Here is a 16,563-nt window from a genome sequence, read left to right as displayed (position 1 = left end):
GAAAGAACTCTTATAAGCATTTAAAAACAAATCAGGAAGGGTGGATTACAGATCATTTAAATCAACTATGCATTCAGAAACACCTAGTAAAAGCAGTATGCTACTGTCCAAAGCAAATTTGTGATTTTTTATGTTTAAGAAGTGTTGTCTTAAAGAAAAAGAAAAATATTTAGAAACTTATCCATGGAGACAGGGAATAAAAAGTTTTTTGTTTTTGAATATTTCACACTTATTTTGTTTATTTCAGGAGAGCCCTTTGGGCTGAGAGGAAGGAGGATAGACAATTTCTGTGATCACCGCAAAAAATTAGTTAAGGTATTTGGATTTTTCCTCAAATTAGTTAGAAGAAATCAGTTTCAAAGCCTTTCAGATCCAGAGTATTTATAAATCCTTGAGTTGGGATAGTCTAAAGGCCAACAAAGGTACTGAATAGCAGCTCATCTACTTATCTGAACACTGGAACTGGCTGTGTTCATAAAACAAAAAGTCTAAGCACAAAAAATTAAGTGAATATCTTTCAGAAATCTATAAACATGGTTGTGATAATCAAATTTACATCACGAAAATAAAGCTTTTTCTGTCAAGATTACGGAACAGACTCAACTGTTTAAGTGATGTGAGGTAGCCCCTTCAGGGAAGGGGCTGCCTTTATTTTGGGCCTTGCAGTATCTAACACATTGGCAGTGAATAATAAGCAGCCTGAAAGATACAACATAATAAGTTATTTTTGATTGATACTTTATAGAATCTTTAAAGGAAACTGTGAAATTATACATCTTCAACCAAGTAAATTATGAAGTATAAAAAAAAATCCACCAAACTTAAAAATATTTGGATTTTAGGTTCAGATAACCAAGTAAAACAGTCCATCACCAAAGCAAGAAATCACACCATCCTGATCCACTTCAGCTGTCCATGTCCATAAAGAGTCACATGGTGCTTGTATTCCACCTTCTAGAGTCACATCAAAAGAGAAGACATGCACCAAATGCTTTCCCAACATTTTTCCAGATAAACAATTACTGTGGTTGTTACAAGGATGTTATTCAATTGTCAATGGGAGGGAAGATGATCCATGCAATGATGATCCATGGGGGCAGGGGATTTGTGCCACAAAAACACTGTCACTATTAAGATGTGGTGCATATGATGAACAAGTTTAAGAATTCCTGTCCCACATGAAATCTTTGTGGCCAATCAAAAAGTATGTCAGTCTAGTTCTATTGAGATTAGACAAATATCCATCCATAAACTGCACACCTTAAGTTGCTATACAAAGTCATTCATCCTTTAACAGTAATGAGATGGAAATGAGATTTACAATATATTTCACTATCTGAAGGTGCCCTTATATAGCACATATACACTTCTACTAAGACACGTATAGGCATAGTGTCTCCTTCCTCAAGAAGTACACATATAGGAAATACTAATGCGTTTTATCCTGCCTCGCTAGGATAGTAGTGGGGAAGTAATTTTTGTCCTTATTCTGCAGGGATTTTATTTTGTTTTTTAATTGATTTATAGAGCTCTAACGACCCCACTCACAAATACAATTGCCAGAGTTACTCAGGGGGCCATACACAAAGCAATGCAGGTCTCAGAGCACAAACCCACTTTGTGGGAACAGTTCTGTTTTTACGCAGGAAAGAATGGCTTCGTGCTTTGTTATATCTGATGTGCATGTACTGTTGTGAATATTTGGAGTTATGAATCCTTTAACCCTTTTTTTGGCACCATGTCCCTACTTACCCTGACTATATGCATGAAAGTAATTTGTTAATTTATCTTTTCCTACTCTGAAAAAGTGTTACTTTCTCTTTTGTAATAAATACACACAAGTTAAAATTGCACGTTTCCTGATTTAGTGGGTATAACCAAGATGTTTAGGTATCACAGAACTAGGCACCTACATAGTGTTAGTAGAACAAGTCCTTTTCTATGGAAATTATATTGTACTAGAGACCTTAGGTCCTGGGATTTAAGTAGATTTATTTCAGCTCTTTGAAAATCTATCAAAGCACTGAAAATATTTACTGTCACAGATGCAGTATCCTGCACTGTCCCAACTTTGCGTCAGAAATCTGAAGCAGAAGGGTACAGGAATGCTATGGAGATACTAAGATACCATGTATAACAGCCACCTTAGAAATACTTAAAATAGACTCTGCATTTTCAGCCTTTAGGGGGAGTTTGAGAGGAAAATAAAAATAATGAGCAATTCAAACTGCATCCTCTTATTAATGCTCAATGCGGCCAGGCCTTCTTTGCAAGGTCACCTGAATACCCTCTCTCTTGGGATTCTTCACGTTTTCCTGAAATGGATCAAGCATTGTCCAAACAAACCTTCCAGTTTTACAATACAGTATGTCCAGTGTGTAGAGATTAGTCAGTTTTCCCATGATATTTCCCTCTTACAAAAAAAAAACAAAAAAAACAAAAAAGGATCAAACCAAACCCAACAATGTTTACTGGGTGAATATGTAGCTAAAAATACATTAAAGTGCACCACAAGCCCTAGGGCTCTGCAGTACATATTTAGGGGGTGTTTTAAATGAACTAGAAGTACTTGGTGGATAGACAGATAATCTGTCCCACTCCTATGAAAGAACATTAGGCCCAGAGATGCTAATCACCTGTCAAAATTAAGCCTTATTTTAAGAAACCTAAAAACAGCTGAACTGTTTTTAAAAATTGTTCCAAAACTGAACTCTCATACACTAAGTCTCCATACAGACCACATTATGATCGAATTATGACCTGCTTCAACTTGAAATGGAATACTATCTGTTATAGAAACCATTGGAGCCATCATGCCAATATATGTGGTACTGCAGTTTCTGGACAAGTCAAAATACTTTAATTTGTTATCCTATCAACTGTACAAGAGACTATATTCTTCGAAGAGATAGTTAGGTTGAGGTTAGAAGAGGTCAGGGTTGTCCCATATTGTCATGCAAGAGACATTAGTTTGACAGTGACCACATTTGGATTACCAACAATTTGTGTATTAAATATTTTGCTCAAATGCCTTCCATCAAAGACTTCAAGTCACTTTACTCAGATTAATGAATTATGCCTCTCAATTACTATTATATAGATGGTGGAACTGAAGTACAGTGATGTTTCCTGACCCAAACAATATATGAAGTCTGTAGCAAAACCAGGAAGCAAAAACAGCATGAAGTGGATGTATTTTGTGGAGATTTTCAGGTGGGGAAAAACAAAATACATCACAAAAATATAATGAGCAAAATCCCAAACTTGTCTCAGTGGAGAGTAATTTTTTATTCAGCAGCAGGAGGGGGTGGCACAGTCGGAGTATTTGAGCAACTGAAAAGGTTCCGAAGAGTTCTGTGGAACCACAAACTTTTGCATGAATTAAATGCTAAAGAGGGATCTAGATTAAATAGTGCCCCATTTTAAATTTTAAAATGGCTACTTTAATCCAAGACAAATACTAATTTAATCAATCTTTAATTACCATATTCTCTCTTTTGTCTGTTTATTAATTTGAATATATTACAAATTGAGGGTGAAATTCATAAACACCTACCTAATAAGTTGTTTTCATGTAACTAATACAAAACCAAAATGTAATCCAATTTACGGTTTGATTTTCAGCAACACTACCATGGGCAAGGACTTTCAAAAAGTCAACTTTACAAAACTATAGGTATGGGATACCCAGAGAATGAACAACAACTGATTTCCACAATATTTACAACAACACAGATCTCCTTGTTTAAGTACAACAAAAACAGTTTTCAAATCAAATTATTGGCACTTCAGGGAATTCTATTTCATGAGCCATTACACGGTCAAACAAAAATATAACAAGCTGGACACGAGCCTTCACCTGGACAGAAAAGCTTTCTACTATTGGAGTAGAGCATTTTACGCATCATGCTCTCACTAAATGGCCTGAACCAGAAAGGTGCTGAGCCCTCATTACTTCCATTAGGTCACCTGGAGCAGAATGGGGCCTTAGATGAGTAGGCCCAAGAGAGTGTAAGTGGCATTGTCCTTATCATGGGAGAACAAGATTGTACAGAATTACGGTTTAAGTTTACACGTTGTGCCTCATTTTCAGAGGTTATTAGTCCAAAAATAATATACATGTTAGTTCAAAGAAGAGATAGGGAAACTCTAGAACAGACACATTTAGGAAGAACATTCATTTTGTGACAGTTTTGCCTATCAACTGATGCACTCTTTTTTCTAAATTGTATTTGGCCTATTCTGTGATGGGGAAAATATGTTCGACAAAATCAACTGATTCACTATGGAAGCACCTTTATACGCAGCTGGGCACCCACTCAAATTCCCAAATCCTCTATGAGCTAGTGTTTGACAAGTACTTCCACTTTGTGGTCAAAGCCATGTCTGCACCAAGTGAGATTATTGCCCAAGTTCCCTGGCTTTTCACCACCAACTTTGCAGGATGAAATGGTCTCCCAGGAATTGAATTAGAAGTGCATTTTAGGTAATAGAAAGAAAAAAAATATAAAAATTAAGTGTATTTAAAATTTCTTGAATCAACTCAAACTATTCCACTTAATTAATATTGTACATAGAATTACATATCTTCTCATGTCAGCTACATGGGAAAGGGATTGCAGTACATCCCACCAGTGGCAATGGGATGTGCACTATGAGTTTCCCCAACTTCTTCAGACTGACAAGTATTACGAGACATGCATAAGATGACTACACACGACTAATGTTATTTATCCCCTCAAGGTGGTCTTTTCTTTCAGTGTCAAAAGAAAACTTTCCCCTAAGTTGTTTGTTTACTTATCCAAACTCAATAATATTTTTGTCCTTTGACTAACAATGTCCAATATAGCCCTTTTCATCCTGAAAGATGCCGAAGTTTACTACCTTAATCATCAACTACAAGTGGTCAGAGTCTCTGTTTTAGTTTTCACTCTATGCAATGTCCCCAACTACTGTATCATGCTGAGGAACTAATCAAAGCAGACTGAGGGAAGACCATCTTTTTAATTACCAGTGCCTCTTCCTGCAGTACCTGTATGTTCCTTCTAGTCCCCCATCCCCCCTAAATCCACATAGTTCATACAATCAAGTAGTAGCACAGCACAGCAGGAAAGTTGCTGGCTGACGTGATCCTCAATTATGGACTAAACTTAGTTTCACTGCTTCAGATGCAATAGGACAATCTGAAGCCAGACCCAAAATTGAAAAGGCCAGAATAGAAATCTAGCGGCACCACATGCATGTGTGCACACCCAAGAATTTTATTATGCATTGCATTATGCATTTTTGGCAGTCTGAAACTGTTAGTGGGATTGGTTGATTTTACAATGTTACACAAATATCACCCAATCACCTCAGAGTCAGACTGGACCTCTTCTGCGGCTGGATGAGATTCATCAACTGCTGCGGGATCGTTGCTGTGTCCTGACATACCTGAAAATGAAATACGTTGAGCATGCATTAATTCTTATGCAAGCGATTAGATGTTGTACCTCACAGACATTACTGATGAAAATCAGTGAACTTTCAGAAAATATTAGTGCCATGCTCCTTCTGCATTAAAATGTAATTCTTCTAAATTCACTATATCTGATGCTGTATAGTGGAATATTTTATAAAAGTAAAAGGGACAGTATCAATAACCAATTTTTAGCAGATTAATTAGTTTTAGCTCTTAGCTGCAGCAGCTAGATATGATCATAAGCACATTAGAGGTATTCAAGACAGATAGCATGATTTTGGTGTCCACCATCTGGGAAAACCACATAAAACATTAAGGGTACGTTTACATTGCAACGTAAGCCTAAGATTAATAGAAATCGAGTGAGAAGACACTTGGTTTGTTAACCTAGGGCCTGAGCACCTACGCTCATTTGTAACCCCAGGTTGGGAACTGTTGAATCCTAGGTCCCAACCTGAGGCTCCAGAATCTACATTGCATTATGTGGGCCCCAATCCAGCCATCCATATCCCAGATTCCCTAGCACCCTCCTAAAATGTGGCCACTCTAGCCCTTAGTTCATGGTGCAATGTGACAAAACTGGATTGTTCACTAAACTTGACTGTCCTGGACAAAGAAAGTCAGCCATGGGATTGTGGGATACTTTTGGCAGACTGCCAGAGCACGAGTCCAGTGGAGCTGCGTCTACATTGCAAAGAAATAAGGCTGGAACCCAGGGTCCCAGCTCAACTCAGGCTCAGACCTTCCACCCCCGTGTGGTCTTGAGACTCTGGGTCTAAGCTCTGGATCAGCATGGTGTGTGTGTGTGTACAGAGAAATCGGGGGGGGGGGGGGGGGGAATTAGGCTTGAGCCAGAGTTCAAACCCCTGCTCTTACATTATTGTATAGACATACCTTAAGATGTTTTGAGGTAATAAGTGTTTAAGGCCATGTCTACACTACAAATTTATGTCGACTCAAGGTATGTTGACATACAGCTGCTGTAGTTAGTATATCACTTGTGCATGTGCATACTTGACTCCCTATGTCAGCGATGCATGTACTCACTAGTAGTGCTTGTGTCGATGCAGAATGTGGTGCACCATCGACAGGCATCCCGCTGTGCAACTCCCCACCATCAGCGCACTGACTTTTGGAAAGTTTTGGCAACGCCTGACGGGGCAAAATGAGTTATGCAGCTGTGACTGGGAGCATGCAATCAACTTCTCAGTTTGCAATTATCTTCATCCCATAATAGTATCAATATCCCATAATTTTTATGACTTTTTTCAAAATCCCACAAACCTGCATGGCCCTCCTGGCTGTCCACCATCTCTGACAGAAGCATGGAGCCTGCACAGCTCTGCATTTTTGTCATGAACTTTGCAAGCACAGGGCATAAAATCCTGCAGCATTTCATAAACTTTACAAGCACAAGGCGTATAATCCTGCAGCATTTCCAGAACTGCAAAAAGAACCAAATGAGTGGGGAGCATGATGATTCCTTGGAGGACAGACTGCTGTGGGACATAGTAAGAACCAATTCAAGGTTGTTGGCAGTATTCACCAAGCCGCTGCAGACGGTGAAGCACTGCTTTTCAGCCTGAGAATTTAGAACTGACTGGTGGGATCCCATCATAATGCACATTTGGGACAATGAGCATTGGCTGCAGAACCTTTGGATGCACAAGGCCACATTCCTAGATCTGTCCACTGAACTTGAACCAGGCTCCAGCACAGGGACACAAAAAAGAAAGCTGCACTGACAGCTGAGAAACAAGTGGGACTGCACTGTGGAAACTTGGAATACCCAATTGCAACCAGTCAGGAATCAATCTGCAATAGAGAAATCCACTGTGGAGGATGCAAGTGTGCAGGGCCATTAATCACATTCTGCTATGCAGGACAGACTCTCGGCAATGTGTAGGACATAGTGGATGGCTTCACAACTATGGGGTTCCCAAACTGCAGTGGAGAGACAGATGACATGCATATCCCTATTTTGGCAAAAAACCACCTTGCCACTGAGTACATCAACAGAAAGGGCTACTTTTCTGTGGTTATGAAAGCACTGGTGGATCACCAGGAATGCTTCACAAACATCAATGTGGGCTGGTCAGGGAAGGTGCATGACATGCATATCTTTAAGAACACAGGACTGTTCAGAAAGCTACAAGCAGGGACTTTCTTTTCAGACCAACAGATTACCATTAGGAATGTTGAAATGGCAACAGTGAATCTGAGAAACCCAGCCTACCCCTTGCTCATGAGGCTGTACACCAGCAATCTCGATAGCACCAAGGAATGATTGACCCACTGGCTCAGCAGGTGTAGAATGACAGCTGAATGTGCTTTCGCTCATTTGAAGAGTCAATGGTGTTGTCCACTCACAAGACTGGACCTCAGTGAGAAAAATATCCCAATGGTTAAAGCTGCCTGCGTGTCTTTCATAACATCTATGAAACAAATGGGCAAAGTGTCTGCCACTGTATGATCGAGATGATAAAGGAGCACTTAAAGAAGATAAGGCCATTGTGGAGAAACTAAATGAATTCTTTGCGTCGGTCTTCACAGTTGAGGATGGGAGGGAGATTCCCAAACCTGAGCCATTCAAATTGATAAACTAAGCAATAAGAAGTCACCAGGACCTGATGGTATTCACCCAAGAGTTCTGAAGGAACTCAAATGTGAAATTGCAGGACTATTAACTGTGGTCTGTAACCTGTCATTTAAATCAACTTCTGTACCAAATGACTAGAGGATAGCTAATGTGACGCAAATTTTTTAAAAAGGACTCTAGAGGAGACCCTGGCAATTACATGCTGGTTAGCCTGACTTCAGTACCAGGCAAACTGGCTGAAATTATAGTAAAGAACAAAATTGTCAGACACAGAGGAACATAATTTGTTGAGGAATAGTCAACATGGTTTTTGTAAAGGGAAATCATGCCTTACCAATCTACTAGAATTCTTTGAGGGGGGTCAACGAGCATGTGGACAAGGGGATCCACTGGATATAGTGTACTTAGATTTTTCAGAAAGCCTTTGATAAGGTCCCCCAACAAAAGCTCTTAAGCAAAGTAAGCAGTCATGGGATAAGAGGGAAGGTCCTCTCATGGACTGGTAACTGATTAAAAAGACAGGAAACAAAGGGGAGGGATAAATGGTCAGTTTTCAGAATGGAGAGAAGTAAATAGTGGTGTCTTCCGACTGTACTGCTGGGACCCGTCCTATTGAACATATTCATAAATGATCTGGAAAAAGGGATAAACAGGGAGGTGGCAAAATTTGCCGATGATACAAAACTATTCAAGATAGTTAAGTCCATGACAGACTGAGAAGAGCAATAAAATGATTTCTCAAAACCGGGTGACTGGGCAACAAAATGGCAGATGAAATTCAATGTTGATAAATGCAAAGTAATGCACATTGGAAAACATATTCCCAACTACACATATAAAATGATTGGGTCTAAATTAGCTGTTACCACTTAAGAAAGTTGGAGTCCTTGTGGACAGTTCTCTGAAAACATCCACTCAATGTGCAGCGGCAGTCAAAAAAAGCAAACAGAATGCTGGTAATCATTAAGAAAGGAATAGAGAAAACAGAAAATATAATATTACTTCTATATAAATCCATGGTACACCCACATCTTGAATACGGTGTGCAGATGTGGTCACCTCATCTCAAAAAAGATATATTGGAATTGGAAAAGGTTCAGAAAAGGGCAACAAAAATTATTAGGGGTATGGAACTGATTCCGTATGAGGAAAGATTAATAAGACTGGGACTTTTCAGCGTGGAAAAGAGATGACTAAGGGGGTTTATGATTGAGGTCTATAAATTCGTGACTGGTGTGGAGAAAGTGCTATTTACTCCTTCTCATAACACAAGAACTAGGAGTCACCAAATGAAATTAATAGGCACCAGGTTTAAAACAAGCTAAAGGAAAGTATTTCTTCACACAACGCAGTGTCAACCTGTGGAACTCTTTGCCAGAAAATGTTGTGAAGGGCAAAACTATAACAGGGTTCAAAAAAGAACTAGATAAATTCAGGGAGGATAGGTCCATCAATGGCTATTAGCCAGGATGGGCAGAGAGGGTGTCCCCAATCTCTGTTTGCCAGAAGCTGGGAATGAGCAAGAGGGAATGGATCACTTGATGATTACCTGTTCTGTTCATTCCCTCTGGGGCACCTGGTATTGGCCACTGTCTGAAAACAGGATACTGGGCTACATGGACCTTTGGTCTGACCCAGTATGGCTGTTCTTATTTTTAACAGTGAGCCAGAATAAGGTATAGTGTTCTCCATCTGACCCTGCTCTTTTGTGGCCTATGTGTGGTGATTACTGTACATGTAGGAATATAACATTGTTAATTAGCCTATTAATTTTGTTTGTTACTGATCCTATGAGTTGTGTGACACCAAGCAGTAACTAGTAATTGGTTGCTTTCAGAACTACTGAGCACTAAGCAGCATATGTTGTGAAATAATAAAGATGAATTATGTTGCAAATACTACAATTTTATTCTGTAACAAAATCAGTGCAAAAGTTCTGAAATTTTAAATCAAATACATTATAAACTTAATAAAACTTAAGAGAATTTATGAAAGGGAAAGAATATTCATGTCCATTTCAGCTACACATACACCAACTGTAGGTTTCACAGGTCTGTGTATGTGAAGCTGTGATTGTCTTTCATATACTCCAGGGTGTGGTTTTAGAGGTAGTACACCAATCTCTGATGCCACGTGGAATGTTGGGAGGGAAGTATAAATAGGCCCCAATATTGAATTATCAATGGGCTGCAAAGGGAGGAGAGACGACGATTGTTAAATGTGCAGGTCCACCAGAGTCCACATTATTTGTGTTTGCTGCCTGAGAAGCCATATTATGTTCTGATGCATCTCTCACTCCTTTACCTGCTGGGACTCCTGGCTCTCTCTCCTCTCCACTCTTTCCTTCTTCAGGCTGTCCACTATGTTCATCCTCCAGACTCTGTGCTCTCAGTTTCTCTTCTAATTTGCCCCTAAACATCATTATTTCTTTCTCCATTATTTTGAGGAAGTCTGACCTCCTGTATAACACAGGCCATCGGACAAGATATCCATTCTGGGCTTGCAGTCAGTGAACCGTCCCAAGTCTCAGCCTTTTGAGCTAGCATGGGAAAGGAGCCTGTAGCTGCTACTACGGAGAATCAGACTACTGCCAAATAGCAGGAGGTCTGCATGCAAGATGCATCAGACCATTATCTGGGTTACATTCTGACAAGCCCTTTCAGCCTTAGCCTCAAATCCCAAATCTATTAGTCATGTAAAGCATAGAACAATGTCTGTGGTGGCATAGGAGCACAAACAAAAATTCTGCACAACCTCCCCAGGACTTTTACTGATTTTGTGACCATTCATAAAGCAGAAGGTGCCAACAGCATTTTGGCCTTTATCTTCTTAAAGTATGGTTCTACTTCGAAATTGGACTAAAAATGGCAGTTGTACCAAGGTCAACTTCCACAACAAATATGCACAGTTTACAAACAAAAAGGTGGGCTTTTTTAAACGTCAGCCCTTATTATTTATACTATGGTAGCACCTAGGGATCCCAAACAAGATCAGGGATCCATTATTCTAGGCTGTAGAATAAATATAAAATTGAACTGAAGTTATATTTCCTTAACCAGACTTCAGCTAGGTGTTGTAAAAAGGCCCTGAGTAGCAGGCAGGAGGAATCCCAAGAAAATAATGAGTTTAAGACCAGAAGGAATGGAATAGGGATGATGTCTGGTTCAAACAACAACTAATGAGATAAAGCAACAGTTATCCAACAGTGTGTTGGGACCCCAAAGTGGGTCACAAGCCCATTTTAATGGGGTCACTAGGGCTGGCTTAGACTTGCTGGGGCCTGTGGCCAAAGGTGGTGAGGCTTGGGCTTGCGCCTTGCCCCACTCCCCCCACACAACCGGGATGTTGGGGCTCCGCCAGGCTCAGGGATTCGTGCCACTTCCTGGGGTCACGTACTCTTTTTGTTGTCAGAAGGGAGTCATGGTGCAATGAAGTTTGAGAACCCCTGACATAAGGGGCTCATGAAAAGAAGGCCTCCAATCAATAGGAGTGACTGCAGATGGTTTTAAATAAGACAAAAAGAATGTCTTAAAGGGAGCCAACATGGGCCTCCCCACCCCACGTACCCATGTTAACAGAAAGGAGGGGAAGAGCAAGGAGGAAAAACCTTGGGTAGAAAGGAGGTTGTAAATCTTTCCTGGATTAAACCTGGGAATTAGGGTGAACTGTCTCAAACTGGTTGTTCTCTAAAGTGGTAATTGGCTAGGACGTAATTTGCTTGTTAAAAGGCATAAAAAGAATTATGAATTTGAGGTTTCATTGTGAGACCCTACCTGATCATGCTGGAGCATGCCAAGATGACATGGTTTTCCCTTAGTCTCGCCTGGTGGGAAGTATCTTGATCACATGCTTAAAAATACTTTGTTACTATATTGGGTGCAGTAACTGCTTATTTTATAGGCTGTTAGACATGTTTAGAGCAATTGTATAAATTAAAAGGACTTAAAAGGAACTTACAGTTAAATTAGTGTTTTGTGGTCTCCCATATTAACAATTCCAGCACAGGCACTATACATAGAATAAAACAGCCCCTGTCCTGAAACAGTTATGATCTAAATCAACAGGAGATAAAGAGTTTGATGGAATGGATATAACATACAAGTAGGATGAAAAATGTGATGGTCTACAATTGGCATGGTAGTTCCACAATTTATATTTTGTTAATTTTTTAAATATTTGGGGTGAAGTTTTTGGGAGTATGTCACGTTCTGGGGTGCAATTCAGACCAGTGAAAGGGTGCGTCACTTCTTGTATTATAACCCTGAGTGACCCAAAATGCTTCTGCTACTAGCAGCTCTCTATCTGGGACACACAGACAGCATGCACTTTGCGTTCTGTGTGTTGTACAGCTCCGATTTGACCACTTCGAGTCCAACAGCCTGCCAGTAGTTATCAGACACTCTTCTGTCTTTACCAGATTTGTGATCCTACCACTACCCCAATCCTGATCTTCCCCCAGACCCATGTGCTCTGATATATCCAGCCCTCTCCTGCAACATTCAGAGGAACATTTGCTCCTTGAAGGACACACAACGCACCAGCTTGCAACATTAACTGGAGTTAACATTCACTTTGGTACAGACACAGCACTGTTGGTTTATATTAATAATAAAATAAAGCAAAAGAAGATAGGATTTTCAGTGAGTTCAAGTATAACAGATGAAGTTAAAAATACAGAAGCACATAAAAGTGCTAATACTCATGTAAAAGTCTAAAACCTAATCTAGCAGGGTTTGGTTTGGGCTTTGTTCAAGACAGTCTCTCTCACCCACAGTCTTCCAGTAAGATGGTAGCGGACTCCCCACTTCTCAGTCAGGATCTCTTCCAGAGGCAGAAAGTTGCGGGTTTTTTTTTGTCTTCTTAGGTGAACAAATACATTTGAGATTGTCTGCCCCTTTCTCTTATAGTCCAGTGAACCTCTGAAATGGATTCCTCTGAAGGTCACCTCTCAAAATAAAGTTTATTCAAGAAGTGAGGAAGACGAGATGGAACCTAGTGGTGAAGGAGGCTCCATGCTCTATCCCTCCCCCCGCACCCATAGCTGGAGTTTGCTAAAATGCAAATTGCTCTGTTTCCTGCACTCTCTTCTCCCCAGCAACTGTCTTGATGGTTCTGTTCATTACTTCCATGTAAATTGAGATAAACACACAATTCTTTGTTTAGGCTAGGCCTGTTTAACAACCTTTTCCTAGGCAGGGCTGTCTGGTTTTGAACAAGTATTGCCATAAGGGAGAATTCACAACTGTACATATAATGTTGTTACATTACATTTTACCATATTACTGACCAGTGATTTATGAGTGTTCAGATGATACCTCATCAGGTATCTTTTGTACAAGACTATAACATATGTAAAGGTGTGAATACAGGGTGCTTTGAGTCACAAAGTACATTAGCGGAAAAGAGAAACAAAGTTAAGTAGAGGAGAAACTGAAGGGAGGAGGAAAGAAGAGGTGTAGGAGGGGGCTAGTGGAATGAAGGTGAAGAAAAGAGACAGTGAGGAAACTGGAGCAAATATCCAATCAGCAAAGAGAAAAGACATCCAGAGTAAAAGCTGCAAAAACGAGCCAGATACTCGTGCAAGTGTCCAAAGTCCTAGCTGCAGCTGTTTCTCTCTACTCCTGCCAGCTCAGTTTCATGTTGGCTTCTCTCATAAGTCTCTCTTCACCATGCTCCCAAGGCTGTCAGAAGGGCAGCATGAGGAGATGTCTGCCCTGGAAAGACGACTAAACTTGCAAACTAAAACTGGGTTCAGAGGTCAAGGTAGATTCTTCACCAGTCACTTGTAACAAAGATTATAAAGGTCAATTATGTCCTGCAGTCACCTCAGTAAACCCTTAGTCACTGAGGACATAATCTGAAGACGTATACAAACCCTATTTACACTGATGTAAATCACTGGAACTGTAGACACTTCTGCATTATGCATAAATAGAAAATGAACCTGGATTTCTCTTAACTGTTGTCTGTACGGCCTAACAAGAGTTAAGCACTTGCTTTTGATGCTAAAGCAAGCAAACAGCTCTCTAATACACACAAGGAACAGTTCCGTAGATGTAGAGTAATGTAGTGCTATTTTTACATGATCGCTTTTCATAATAGAACTGCACTTGAAAACTAATCTGAAAAAATTTTCATATAGCTGAAACCTACAAATGATACTGCACTGTTTGAGCAACCTGTGAGGTAGACAGCTGATCTTTAAAAAAATAAATCAAGACTGCCAATAATCTTTGGTATAATGAAAGGTGACATGCCCTGTGTAGAGTAAACCTCCTAGCATTCCACATTTACTTACCTTCACATCAGATACAGAAAGTGCCAGTTAAATAAAGCAGCACTAGTTATCTTCATATCACATTTCAACTTTCCAATTTGTGTTGAATGTTTTATTTACATAAAGTCTAACCATGAGTAGTCAGGTGGTCCATGTGATGTGTAAAGTAAGATAACAAGCAAGATATAAAAAACCTGGGAAAATAAATTATCTAAACTATATTACGTTGGGCTGACCCATTACCTTATTTTAGAAAGGTAAATAGAATTATGCAAGATCACCTACAGAATGAGCAACATTCATGACAAAAGCAAGAATAATAGCTTCATTCAGAACGGTCTTTGCAAGCAAACCAAGGATTATTTTTGCTCTTACTGATCCAAAAGCCATATGAACTACTTCAGTAAGTAATGCAAATAGGTACTTGCAAACATGAAGGACTTACCACTAGAAAAGGTTTTTCCCCCCCATTCTGCTGCTGGTAATAGCTCACCTTACCTGATCACTCTCGTTACAGTGTGTACGGTAACACCCATTGTTTCATGTTCTCTGTGTATATAAATCTTCCCACTGTATTTTCCACTGAATGCATCCGATGACATGAGCTATAGCTCACAAAAACTTATGCTCAAATAAATTTGTTCGTCTCTAAGGTGCCACAAGTCCTCCTTTTCTTTTTACCACGAGGTGATCACTACATAAGTGTCCCCATACAACTCTGCTTATACTCCACTTTTGGCCTGTAATATTTCTGCCATATGTGAATGTCTTTGATGGGGATAAGTTTCCACTAGGGATTAGGAGACTAATAAACCCATTCTGAACATGACTAAAACACAAGACTACAAATCCAGACACATTAACTCTGTCATGCTGTGTGACCTTGGTCAATCTCTGTCTGCATTTTACCAAATGTAAAAAGGGTGTTTTGGGTGACACTTACCTCATTTATAGCCATACTCCAAACATATATGTTTAATTTAAATAGGAAATAAATCAGAGATCTCCCATTCAAACAAGGGGTTTGCTCTTAATCGAGTCACAATTTTTTTTGGTTAGTGATTGACACACATTGCAGTGAGGAAGACTGGATTCCAAACCACTTCTTTGTTGTCTTTAAGGACATTGACCACCAACTTACCACAGACTTCACTAATGCATGAATTACCAAATTGGAAATACAATACTACCTCTCTGGCTGAATGGTGCTTGTTACACAGCATATTTTTATTTGAGATTATTTTCTCAATCTGCTGTGCAAAGAACATGTAACACTGTATCTAACAAAATTTGTAAGTACTAATGCAAAGTGACTGATTATCCCATCCCTACTGCATTGTTTGACCTTTCTCGCTAATAAAACAACATTGAGTATCGCTGAAAAATGTTGTCCTCAAGTGACTTTTTAAGTTTCAGATATTTAAATTTGCATCTCAGAGTCCATTCTTCAAGTGCCATTTGTCCAAGATAAGCAGGGCTCCTCCAATCTACCTTTCAAATAAACATTGCCTTGCCAAGTGTCTCAGAGCACAATAAGGCCCCCATTTACACTGCAAAAACAGTAGTATCAAAAGGAGCAGTAACAACACAGTTGTCCACTGACATGATTAAAGCACATTTCAGTTCAACAGTATAGATGGAACCTAAATGCTTAAAGTTCTATCTGAATTTCTAAAATGAGGAATCCTTTAACACTGTCAAGTACAATCATGTTCTCAACAGACACTGTTGTATTTCCAAAGTAAACTGTGTGTAAGTACTCTGAAAAAAGCTTCAAAAGTATTACCTTTTTTCTTATTTTGAAAGACTGTCAAAGGAAATATAAATTTTGGCTGTCCCAGGGATTTAATAAGTTCACTTCCGTACTTCAACAGAGCCACAACTATCAGCCACCTGCTCTGGTTCATTCTACTGTAGACAGGCAACCTAATTTAATTGACGAAAACACCTTAACTACCTAGCAGAGTGATAATAAAAAAGAGCATGCTGCCACTTGGTTAAATGAACTGGTAATACTGTAATCGAGGCACAATTACTCCTGAACAACTAGAGCACAAAATTTGCAATTCCCCAAGGACCATTCACTTCTTTCCACCTAACGCATGTCAAACACAGGCCGATTAAAAATAATGTACTGCTGTCCAACTTCATCCCCTCCCAATCACTGCCCATCTCTCCTTCACATAGAAGGGTTGAAACTGTCAGCCCGCAATAAAATGACCTTTG

At 39.6% G+C, this 16,563-nt stretch overlaps 1 protein-coding gene across 4 annotated transcripts in view; it reads right to left on the bottom strand.

Annotated features, from left to right (window-relative positions):
- The window catches only part of ARFIP1 (ARF interacting protein 1), an 87,993-nt gene that overhangs the window by 69,600 nt on the left and 1,830 nt on the right, over positions 1-16,563 (bottom strand). For 2 of the 4 annotated variants that reach the window (XM_077815378.1, XM_077815381.1), the window contains exon 2: positions 5,354-5,433. The exons of 1 other annotated variant lie outside the window; for it this stretch is intronic. In XM_077815378.1, the coding sequence (XP_077671504.1) occupies positions 5,354-5,431 (78 nt within the window). In that variant the 5' untranslated portion in view covers positions 5,432-5,433. Of the gene's footprint in view, positions 1-5,353; positions 5,434-6,508; positions 6,584-16,563 lie in introns of those variants that run through there. One more of the 4 variants, XM_077815379.1, reaches the window with a different exon arrangement.

Source organism: Eretmochelys imbricata, chromosome 4, assembly GCF_965152235.1.
Source record: "Eretmochelys imbricata isolate rEreImb1 chromosome 4, rEreImb1.hap1, whole genome shotgun sequence".
NCBI lineage: Eukaryota > Metazoa > Chordata > Testudines > Cheloniidae > Eretmochelys > Eretmochelys imbricata.
This window is presented reverse-complemented; position numbering and strand designations above follow the sequence as displayed.